The sequence below is a fragment of the Leptodactylus fuscus genome, chromosome 1, assembly GCF_031893055.1.
Source record: "Leptodactylus fuscus isolate aLepFus1 chromosome 1, aLepFus1.hap2, whole genome shotgun sequence".
NCBI classification, from domain to species: Eukaryota; Metazoa; Chordata; class Amphibia; order Anura; family Leptodactylidae; genus Leptodactylus; species Leptodactylus fuscus.
Genome location: NC_134265.1, coordinates 119,165,662 through 119,177,932, shown reverse-complemented (window position 1 = coordinate 119,177,932; position 12,271 = coordinate 119,165,662). Strand labels below are relative to the sequence as shown.

Here is a 12,271-nt window from a genome sequence, read left to right as displayed (position 1 = left end):
TACTCCGAAGATGCAGACGAGCTGAGCGCACGGCCAGCACTGCTACATCTTCGCAGTGCTGAGTGTGCATTGAACCCTACTACAAACTCAGCTCTGCTACATCTCTGTGTGTGCTAAGCATGGCTGCTTCTCAGTGTAGCAGAGCTGTCAACACTGCTACATCTGAGATCGAACCACAATGGAAACTGCTGTGGATGGATCTTAGACTCCACCTCCTCCGGAACAGCCAGCGTTGATTGGCCGAATACTGTATTCTGTATGGCATTCGGCCAATCAACGCTGGTCAATGCATTCCTATGGGAAAAAGTCAGCTCACTCATATCACAAGCTGACAGGGATTCCGACCAGATAGAGCCCCAAAGAGCTGAGTGAGTAACATTCCCACCTAAATAAAGGTAATCCCGCCAATTCCTTTTTCCGATTTTTTTTTTTATGCCTCCTTTGTCGTAGTTCCTGTCCCACCTCCCCTGCGCAGTTATTGATGCAAAATAAAGCGTCAGGGAAGGTGGGAGGGGGATACGACTTTTTACTGCCTTTGGCTCGTGGTATTCGATTGGAATCGAATACCTTGAACGGCCTGATATTCGATTGAATATCTATTCGATCGAACGGTGTAGTCATGACATCATCTTCCTGGCAAGTGAGATTATGAGACTCGCAGATAGTGTTTTTTTTTTGCAGAAAAGGAAATAGAAATGGCTACAGATACCAGATATGTGTGACGGCACCAGCAGATTGTGAATTTACATGGATGACTACCATGTATAGCTTGTAAAATATAGAGAAAATACTTTTCTCTCTTGTTAATCAGCATCTCTCCCGCTTGCCAAATTGGTCAATTCACTTAAGACAGACTTTTATTTATATAAGCCTAAGGAGAAGGAGGTGTGAGTGATAAGGAAGATGAGAGAAACAAGTATTCTGAAACCAATAACAGTGAGATCTCTTTTTCTCTTAAGAGCTTGTTTCTCATCTGTACTGCTTAATATTTGTAGGATCACCTGAAAAAAAAAAAAAAATTACATAAAAGTGTTAGATATCTTATAGTTTTCTGTAGCATTGTGTGTCTGCCCGTTTCTCTCTCACTGGACTCACCTCCTCCCACCCTCTCCATAGCCTTCTATAAACTGTAGTCTACCTTCATTGTAGATGGATCGCTCTGTGAATAGAACAGTTTAGCAGGAAGGAGAGGAGTTGATAAGAGAAGACAAACATTCTCCTCTGATAAATATAAGAAACGCTGTAATATATCTTAATCTGAACTATTCATTTACAAAAAATTATATATATATATATATATATATATATATATATATATATATAAAAATTATGAAATGGTTCCACTTTAAGGGCTTGCAGACAGCAATGGCATAGGAATATCACAGAATGGTAAGATAACTACATTACAATTTTTGTACCTACTAAAATCCTGGTAACTCTTGCTTGTGTTGTTCCCCTTCTTTGTACATTTCTGTAACAAATTTTTAGCTGTTGGACCATCACAACCTCTTATTATCATAAAGCTGCAAATAACCTAGTGCGTATCATAAATCATGTTCTAAATCATGTTCCACCAGAAAAAAAAAAAACAAAAAACACTCATCGGCATTATAATAAAACTTCTTGAAATAAAAGCAAGCAATGGTTTGGCACTTCATTAAAACAGTTTATTATAACGAAATTGGAATGAAAACTTGGAATGCAATGGATCATATATTAAAACTTTAAATAGAGATCTGAAGAATACAGTTTAACACTTATGTAAAAACCATCTCCGCCGCCACTTTTTTCCTTTTCAACCACTTAAAACAAGATGAAAGACTATTACAATGTACCAGTCTTTTGTGACAAAAAAAAAAAAAAAAATAGAACTAGTTATTGCAGCCACTCCTTCATGTCACCAGGCCGTGTGATGGATTAGAAGCATCTATTATGATATGTGAGAGGACGCTTCAGCTCATCAGTCCAATAAACTGACAGTGAAATCTGAACCTTCCTTAAACTGGTTAGGTGTCTGGTGCTAAATGTGGCAAACATAAAAGCCGCCTGTAACTCCTTTATAAAATACTGGCTCCATATTCAGTAACAAATAAACGATCCCAAGATCACAGTAAAATCAGATGAGATATGCAAGTCGATTTTTACCAACAAGTCTGAAAGGTTGTAGCGTACAAACAAGTGCAAATACATTCGCTCTAGACAGTCACAGTTTGGCAATATTTGGCAAGCAATATGCTTGGATATCTGGATTCCTTTAATGAAAATATTCTTCTTTTGTGTCTTGATGATGAGAAGTTCAACGTCAAGTCCTGAAAATAAAAAGGGATATAATGAAAACTGTGGAAATACTAACATCTCTATAGCCAATTCCTACCAGATCGCAGGGTCTTTATTTCAGAATTCCTATTATTTACTATTAGTTACTAGTATAACTCCACAACTTTGCTATACTAACATATGACATTGAAGGAGGAGATGATACAAATAGTACATGTGCTGAAGATATACATTGATTTACTACAGAGACTAGGGATGGTTGTGTTTTATATAAATAGGCTTGAGATCCACATGACTGAAGCTTATCAATGAACACAAGGCAGTTGATAAATCTCTAAAAAGATGTAATAGAATGCAAATATAATTCACATGCCACTTACACCAGTAATAAATAAGTAATGTCTACATGTCTTGGTATCAGACAATATTTACATGGCACAGAAGCCTTATACAACAGCCAACGTGGAACTGAAGCACTCCCAGAGTTTATGTTCACTATGGGAAGCTTTATAGAGACTGATATTTTGAACACCAGTCTTCATACCACCATGGCACATGGTGGAGGGTGCACCTAATTTCTGACAAGATGCAGGCCTCCACATAAATCAGATACACCCTCCACTGGGATGTTCTTCTGCACTGAAATTTACCTCAGCTCATAACTGGCATAGATGATTTCAGGCATCATTTACACCAATAAAGTGGCTGGGTCACTGACCCACCAATGCTATGCCCCTTTCAGGGGGGTGTATGGCATAAGAGAGTAAAAAGTCACTAAGTTTTATGCAAAAACCCAACTTCTGCGTAAATTGGTTTCTTTTTCATGCACTGAATATCAGAAAACTGATGTACAAAGCATGGTAAATCTGCCCCATTGTAGAGCTTTAGAGCATACATACAAGAAATAAAAGCTACATATAGCCGAACCTACTCTGCTGCTGTCACCAATGCGAGGAATTATTCTGATGAATCTGGAAATGAAAAAAAAAAAAAAAAAAAACAAACTTATCACAAACATCACCAACGTTCTCCACCATGTTATCATGCGTGTTATCAGTAAGTGTTATCACTCTGCATCTGTGAAAATGCTTCCGACTAAAAGAATAGAAACCATTAATAAGGTTACTGCTTTTTTAGTATTTCTATAACAATCAGCCATGAGAAAAATAACAGTTCCCTCTACTTAAATTCGATAGTTATACATATAAGGACTTAAAAAACAGCATCTGGTCCTTAAAGGGGTTGGCGATTTCTAGATCAATATTGAGAGACAAATGATATGTTTGTATAATAAAAAGTTATACAACTTTCTAATATTCTTTCTGTATCAATTCCTCACCGTTTTCTATATCTCTGCTTGCTGCCATTCATTCTGTTACTTCTAGTGGATAAAATTGTGACCATGGTCAAGTGATGGACAGCTTGTTACCAGGCAGATGTCTGATTACTGTGCTAAGACTATAACAGGCGGCACCTGTGTGCTCATCACATGACCATGGACCGTAAATCACATGACCATGGTCAGAGTTTTATCCTCTAGAAGTAACAGAATGAATGACAGCAAGCAGAGATCTAGAAAACTGTGAGGAACTGATACAGAAAGTATATTGGAAAATTGTAACTTTTTAATATCTATCCAACCTTTTTTGCCCCCTGTGAATTGATGCCTTTGTAGTTGAGTTACCACTGTTAGTGTCGATACACAAAAGTGATCTTTGGAGCAATGAGCGCGTTGTCATTAAGGAGTAAATGCCAATGCCCTTATTGCTCCAAAGAGCTCATTTGCATATTGACAAAAATGGTGATCACTCAGTAAGAGGCACTGATACACAAGGCAAAAACACTGTTTGATCCAGGTGATACCAGCATATCCATCTACAGGGCTGGGTTGATATCCTGGGCTCTGGTGATCATCTCCATTTAAGGAATTAATTAGCAGTACTGCTAATTAAAGCTCTTTGAGTAAATTATCATCTGCAAGTGTGGCCAGCTATATTAAAGCAGAAGTTTTGGCAGTTTGCTGATGAGGAAAAACTTCAGCATCAGAGAAGCTGCTGTTACTGCCCATCAAACTGGGAAGGGTTATAAAGTCATATCCTAAAACTTCCTAGAATACAGGGAATGAGCAAGTCATGTGAACAGTTTTGTGAACTGAGCACATGGGTAACAGCTCATCTGTAGGAGTTCTAACAGTCAAACCTCTGCCAATCTAAAACTGATGGCCATTCCTGTGGTCAGGCTATCAATTCCTAGAAGCTGGAGAACTCCTTTAAGACTTTCTAATCCACAGAATACACTTAATAACAACAATCAAGTATAGAGGAATGAAAAAGTCTAACCTGAACAAATCCCTTCAGGCTGCTTGGTGTTTTAAAGTCTCCCTTTAATACCTGAAAAAATATTAAGTATTGTGACAACTGTTTAATGAGGCTACAAATGTCCGGAATTAGATCAACAATAACACAATGCTGTTATAACTGTAGATTTCAGTAAAGTGTAGCATAAAAACACAAACTCCACAGCACAAGGTGAAAAGTGTATGGCTGCAGTAAAACTACACTTTTCACCAGTTACTAGAGCACCGATTTTATAGAGATTCTGGCCATTTCTTGACAGCTCAGAATGGGTTAAAAAAAAAAAAAAAGTCAATACTCAAAGTCATAAAAACCTTAACTTTCAGTTAACTACATTTCCTGCAGCAGTGAATATATCCTGAAAAAGGCAAGTGACTACTGACCACCAGTCATATGTCTGTGTCAGGACATCATAGCTACATCAGAAAGTGCAGAAACCTGTCAGGAACTGGGTGAGGGGAGTAGGATTTTTTTTGCTAATTATGTTAATCCATTTTCAGCCGCTTTCAAATTCTCTCTCTCTTTTTGGCAGAAAAAATTATTCCAACCACAGAGAGCAAATTTTGAAGTCTGCAGTTAACAGTGTGAACAAGTCTTCATATCATAGATATACTCACTCTGTGAGTGTTGTTGACCACTAGGGCATCTGGATTACCGTACTTTGGCGGGTTTGCAAAAGGATCATATCCTAGTCGAGCAAGCATTGGAGCTATACGAGACATCTCCTCCACTATATCTGTTGGAAGCTTTCCAACCCATTTACTCAAGGCCTCGAGATTCACAGGTTTCATTACTTGATCTGTCGACTTTTCAGTTCTGAAAATTGAAAGACAAAAAGCAAAATGTTTAACCCCTTAGTGACCAGCCTATTTTGGACCTTAATGACCAAGCCAAATTTTGGAAATTTGCCCTGTGACTTTATCAGTGAATAATTCTGTAACAGTATAGCGCATCCAAGCGATTCTGATATTGTTTTTTCGTGACATGTTGTACTTTACTGAGAAGGTAAAATTAGACTGATAACACTTGCATAAATTTATTTAAAAACTCGCAAATGCTGAAAATTTTGAAAATTTTACAATGTTTTCCATTTTTAGCTGCGATATCTCACATATACACAATAATACAGGGCAAAAAAGTTATTAGTTATATACTTCCAAATGTTCCTTTTGTGTTTCAAGCATATTTGAAATAATTTTAGCATATTTGAGTAACTTAGACAATTTACAAGTTTATCAAGTTTATAAGCAAATTTTGGAAATTTTGAGTTTGTCATTTTTTCCTGTACCAAGCTCTGTTTGCAGACAGGAATTGGTGGAATAATGACAGAACCTCCCATTAAATGACCCAATTTGGAAAACTAGACCCCTTCAGGTATTCTTTGAGGGGTATAGTGAGTATTTTGATCAAATAAATATTGTTTTGCAAGAATTACTACAAATGATGAAAAAAATGACATTTTCATTTTCTTCAAATATATGTCATTTTAAAGCCAGTTTTTTTGCACACAAAACATCAAAAAGAAGAAACACACCCCAAAATATATCACCCCACTTCTCCCGTGTTAAAATATGTCCATTTTGTGGCCTTAGTCCTATGTACACACATATAGTAGGGCCTAAGAGGTAAGGAGGGCCAATTGGATTTCAAAACACAAATTTTGCTTGCAGATATTTTAGGCCCATCGCACATTCAAACAAGATTTGAGTTACCAAAGCAATTGAAAACCCCCCATAAATGACCCCATTTTATAAACTAGACCCCTTAGGGTATTCATTGAGGGGTATAGAGAGTACTTTGACCCCATAAGTTTTGAGAAAATGTGCGTCAAACAAAAAAAAAAAATCATATTTTTTACACAAGTGTCATTTTATAGGCAGTGTTTTTGCACATAACACAACACCCCAAAATAGATGACCCCATTTCTCCGGTGTTCAAAAATGTACACTTTGTGGCCTTAATCCTATGTACGGACGCACGGTAGGGCCCAAAAAGAAGGGAGCACCAACTGGATTTCAAGACACAATTTTTGCTTCTAAATGTTTCAGGCCCATTGCTCATTTAAACAAGATTTGAGTTACCAAAATAATTGAAAACCCCCATAAATGACCCCATTTTATAAACTAGACCCCTTGAGGTATTCATTGAGGGGTATAGTGAGCATTTTGACCCTATAGCCGTTTCACAGATTTTACTAACCTTGGGATGTGTAGGTTAAAAATTACTAAAATGTCCCTTTATCCCCAAAGTTTTCATTTTCACAAGGGGTTAAAAGAGAAAAAGCCCCCCACAGTTTGTTACAAAATTTCTCCTGAACACGGCAATATCCCATATGTGGCCATAATCTGCTGTATGGGGACATGGTGGGGCTTAGAATGGGAAGAGCGCTATTTGGCTTTTGGAGGGCAGATGTTGCTGGAATAGTTTTCAGGTGCCATGTCGTATCTGCAGAGCCCCTAAAGTATCAATACAATGGAAAGTCCACAGATGTGACCCCATTTTAAAAACTACACCCATCAAGGAATGTATCAAGGGGTATTATCATTTTGAGCCTAAAAATGCTTCCCAAAAATTAATGTACAAAATGAAAATTGAAATTTTTAAAGAAATCTGCCATCTCGGTGCCCAATACGTTGCACCCACTTTGTGTTGTCAGAGACCTACACTCCTAAAACTATTAAGGGGCCATCCCGAGGGGCAGAAAATTATATATGTGGGTGTAAACTGCTGCTTGGGCACACAGCAGGGCGCAGAAGGGAAGGAGCACTGCGCTTTTTAGCTATTGGGGTACAGAGTTAGAGGGACTTTTGGGGCGCCATGTTGTTTTTGCAGAGCCCTGGAGGTGACAGTAAACTGGAATTCGCCAAGAAGTGACCCCATTTTGTAGGGGAAATTTTAGGGTCTCGGCAAATATGACATGGTGTCCAAACACCAACAATCTAAATCTGCACTCCAAAAGCACATAGCGCTCCTTCACATCTGCGCCCTGCTGTGTACCCAAATGGCGGTGTATGCCCACATGTATGACACTGGTGTACCCTGGATAACGGACTTAATGCCATGTGTGGGTAGAATCGGCTGTTTGGGTACAGCCGGGCACAGAAGGGAAGGAGCGCTATTTTGGTTTTTGGAGCACAGTTTGGTTTTTGGACGTCACTTTTGCAAAGCCCCTGAATTGCCAATAAAGTGGAATCCGCAGACATGTCACGCCATTTTGGACACTAGCCCACAGATGGGATTTATCAAGTGGTGTAGCGAGAATTTTTAACCCTTGAGTGTTGCATTTATTTGGTTTCCAGAAATGAAATTGCGGCTGATAATGAGAAGTTAAAAATGAAGTTTTCCAGAGATTCGCCATTTCAGCGCCCGATATGTTGTGCCCAACTTATGTCAGCAGAGATACACACTCCAAACACTGGTAAGCGGGTATCCCGGGCACAACAGCTTTTAGAGCGTTCATCTCTGATACAAGGTGGGCACAACATATTATGCACTGAAATGACAGATTCCTGGAAAAATGGTCATTTTCACCTTTCACAATCATCTGCGTATTCATTTATGGATAATAAGTTATAGCAACATTTGGGGGTTAAAAATGCTGTCTGTACCCCTGGATAAATCCTTCAGGGGTGTAGTTTCCAAAATAAGGTCACATATCAGGGGATTCCACTTTACTGGCGCTTCAGCTCTGCAAAAGTGTCATGGCATCCAAAAACCAAACCGTCTGTGCTCCAAAAACCCAATAACCCTTCTTCCCTTCTGTGTCCGGCTGTGCCCTAATATCAGTATATACCCACATATGACATTACGTCCGTTATCCCGGGTACACCAGTGTCATACATGTGTCATACATGTGTCATAAACTGCAGTTTGGGCGCACAGCAGGGCGCAGAAGGGAAGGAGCGCAATGCGGCTTTTGGAGTACAGATTCAAATGTTTGGTATCTGGCTGCCATGTCATGTTTGTAGAGCCTGTAAGGTACCAGAAAATTGGATTCCCCAAAGGAGTGACCCCATTTTGAAAACTGCACCCCTCAAAGAATTTCTCAGGGGGTGTAGTGAGTATTAGTATCCCAGACGTGACTGCACAGCGGATGGCGAAGAGGGAATATATAAGCTGTGCGGAGGACATTGGGAACACCAAATTCCCTACTATGTCCCAGTAGCTCCTATGATTGGGGGAGTCACTCTGGGGGGTCACTTTGGGGTCACTTCTGGTGTCTTTTCGCTCATAAACTCTAAATCTGGGGTGTCCCCTGATATTCGCTCGCACAGATTATGTATTCCCTACCTGCCGCAGCCAGTTGTGTTCTAATGATTTGGCGATTTTGGGGTTGTTTGTCTTCACATTACTAGAGGCTATATTTTCTTTATTTTTCTGGTGATGTGGCCATATAAGGGCTTGTTGTTTGCGGGATGAGATGCATTTTGTAATGACACCATGTTTGGGTGCCTAAAACTTATTGAATACATTTTATTAACTCTTTTTTGCTGGATTTTCTAAAGAAAAATCAATTCTGGCATTGCATTCTACCTTTTAAATTTTTTGCCATGCAGCGTACAGTATAAGTAACATGTGACCTTTATTCTGTGGGTCGGTACGGTTACAGCGATACCTCATTTATGTTATTTTTTAATGCGATACCAATTCTGTAGAATAAAAACACATTTAGGGACATAAATCAATGTTTTTTTGTATCGCCATCTTCTGAGAGGCGTAACATTTTTATTTTTTGGTTGACAGTGTTGGTTGAGGGCTTATTTTTTGCGGGACAATGTGCGCTTTTTATTGGTACTGTTGTGCGGTGATTATGACTTTTTGATCACTTTTTATAGCATATTTTGTAAGGTGAGATGGCGAAAAATCACTACTTCCGGCGGGTTTTTTCCGGGTTTTTTTTCCCCGACGTTCACCGTATACATTAAATATTGTTGCAGTTTTATTGTTCAGATTGTTACAGACGCGACGATACCAAATATGTATTGTTTTTATTAACTTTTAGGTTTTTTTTTAATATAATTCATTTTCTATAGAAAAAAAAGGGAATTTTGGGGCTTTATAAGTTTATTCATTTTTATCAGACACTTTATTTTTCACTTTTTTTCTCTTACTTTTTCATGTGTCCCTTTAGGACACTTGAATTAGTGATGCTTTGATAAAAGCATCACTAATTCTCTATTAGACGCTGCAGGACACAGCTGTCAGTGTCTTGCAGCGTCTGGAGGAAGTCAGACGCAGGGGCTGCCTGCGTCTGACTTCCTCTTCCCCGGGCAGGATCAACCAGGTATTGGGGGTCTCTTGGAGCTTGGGGTCACTGGCCAGACCCCAGGCTCCATGTTAGAGACATCGGCACCCCCCGATCTCGCCGCGGGGGGTGCCGATTCAGCCGGCACCGTCACGGAACCGCTTCAGTTCCGTGATCATGTTTGATCACGGAACTGAAGGGGTTAAAAAACCCCGATCGGAGCCCCCTCCGATGGGGGGTTATGGAATGGGGTCTTAGCTGTTAGATACAGCTAAAATCCCATCCAATTATGTCGGCACTTACAGGGAATCCTTCCCTGACTGCCCGACGTAGTTTTCCTATAGGGCAGTCAGGAAGGACCTGCAAGTGCCGACGTAGATTCCCTATGGGCCGGTCGTTAAGGGGTTAAGCAAAAATATGTTCATGCAGACAGCCAAAGAACTGGTTAAACTCTAACAGTCTACGGACCAGAGAGGTCGAATCAGCACTGTATTTTGCAGGCGGTCATGTGTCCTAGTATCTTGAAGTCAGTCTGGAGGTGGATTATATTAATAACAAAAATTAAGGGAAAAAAAAAAAAAAAAAAATCCCTAAAAGATTTGCTGCAAACCCTGAGACTTGCATAGCTTTTTAGAGCTATATGTGTTTACACAGTTCCTGTAACATCCATAGAGGTGAATAGATTCTACAGAAACAGAATAGCACATTCAGCTACGCGGTTTCAGTAACAGTGTAGCTCAGTTATGCTATGCGGTTTCAGCAGCTTCCATTCTCCTCTATGGGAGTTATGGGAATCCACTGACAAAGTAATCAGACTGATTACTGTATTTTTCGGACTATAAGACGCACTTTTTTCCCCCCCAAATTTGGGGGGAAAAGAAGGGTGCGTCTTATAGTCCGAATGTGGCGCCTGGCATCCGCTGTAATAGAGAGGCGGATGCTGGCGAGGGATAGACGCCGGGGCCTGAGACATCGCTGCGCTCCTCTGCCCTGCATGAAGCCAGCAGCGGCAGGGGCGATGCTATTCCGCTCCTCCATCCCCCCACCGCTGGCTTCATGCAGGGCAGAGGAGCGTAGCGATGTCTCAGGCCCCGGCACCTGTGCCGGCGTCTATCCCTCGCCGGCATCCGCCTCTCTAGTACAGCGGATGCCGGGTCAGTATCGGTGGCCCCTTCTCCCCCGGGGCCGGTCCCGTACCTGTGAAGTTGCAGGCCAGCTCCTGCGCGGCGATATCGCAAGAGCCGACCTGTTCAGGTGACAGCCGGGAGCCTAATGAGGCTCCCAGGCCTGTCACTGCTGTATTAGTATTGCGGCTGGGTCTATGACCAGCCGTAATACTAATAGACAGAATGTCCCATAGACGGCAATACAGTTGGGAATACAGGGGGAATAAAATAGTTAAAAAACAACTTTAAAAATATATAATAAAAATATGAAATAAATAAAAGTTCTAAATCACCTCCTGTCCCTAGAATATATATATATGTAGAAAATCATATATCATAAACCACCGGGTTTTTTTTCAATACAAGGTGATCTAAGCAATAGATATTCCCCAAAATGGTATAACTAAAAAGTACTTCTGGCCCCGCAAAAAAAACAAACACTCTATGCATCCCCGTACAGCTGCAGGGTCACCTGTCAATGTGGCCTTGCAGCTGTTGTAAAACTACAACTCCCATATATTAAATATTTTACCATTTTTTGCTTCAAAATTTTTTTTCCCTATTTTCCTCCTCTAAAACCTAGGTGCGTCTTATAGTCCAAAAAATACGGTACATTGTAGAAAACCCTCCGCTATGGGAAACTATTAGGTTTGCACAGGATTTCTGCCTGTGGATGTAAATGTTTCCCATACATACATGACAACATGCAGAGATCTGAGAAGTGTTGAAAACACAATAAAAAAATAGTTTGGAGCGAACATTTAAAGAACATGCTACAGTTTCAAGCGATTTACTGCATTTTCCATGTTACACACCCTCAATGTGTCTTGGTCTAAGATCAATTGTTCTATATGGTGGAATCACCAAAACAAGGGGAATGGGTGGAGAACAAAGACAGATTGACAAACTTGGAGTTATTCAGTTTAGAAAAGACGACTACAGGGTATGTCATGACAATATACAGATACATGAAGAGACAGCACAAGTAACGTTCTAATGATATTTTTATACCTAGAAGATGACAGTGACAAAGGCACATCCTCTACACCTGGTGGAAAGAACATTTCACCAGTATCATATATGGGGATTTTTTACTGTAACAGCAGTGAGGATATGGACCTCTCTGCCACAGCATGTGGGGATGGCGGATTCACTGCAAAAGGTCAAGCTTGGATGGCTTTCTTGAAAATAAAAATATTACAGGTTCTGGGTTTTGGAGATGATGAATT

The 12,271-nt window shown here is 40.1% G+C and overlaps 1 protein-coding gene across 3 annotated transcripts in view; it reads right to left on the bottom strand.

Annotated features, from left to right (window-relative positions):
• Positions 1–1,658: 1,658 nt before the first annotated feature.
• Positions 1,659–12,271, bottom strand: part of TPST2 (tyrosylprotein sulfotransferase 2) — a 32,653-nt gene continuing 22,040 nt past the window's right edge. The window contains exons 4-7 of one of the 3 annotated variants that reach the window (XM_075276543.1): positions 5,249–5,447; positions 4,617–4,667; positions 3,177–3,248; positions 1,659–2,309 (exon numbers count right to left, since the gene is read on the bottom strand). In XM_075276543.1, coding sequence (XP_075132644.1) covers positions 3,219–3,248; positions 4,617–4,667; positions 5,249–5,447 — 280 coding nt within the window. In that variant the 3' untranslated portion in view covers positions 1,659–2,309; positions 3,177–3,218. The remainder of the gene's footprint in view (positions 2,310–3,176; positions 3,249–4,616; positions 4,668–5,248; positions 5,448–12,271) is intronic. The other 2 variants (XM_075276544.1, XM_075276542.1) reach the window with 2 other exon arrangements.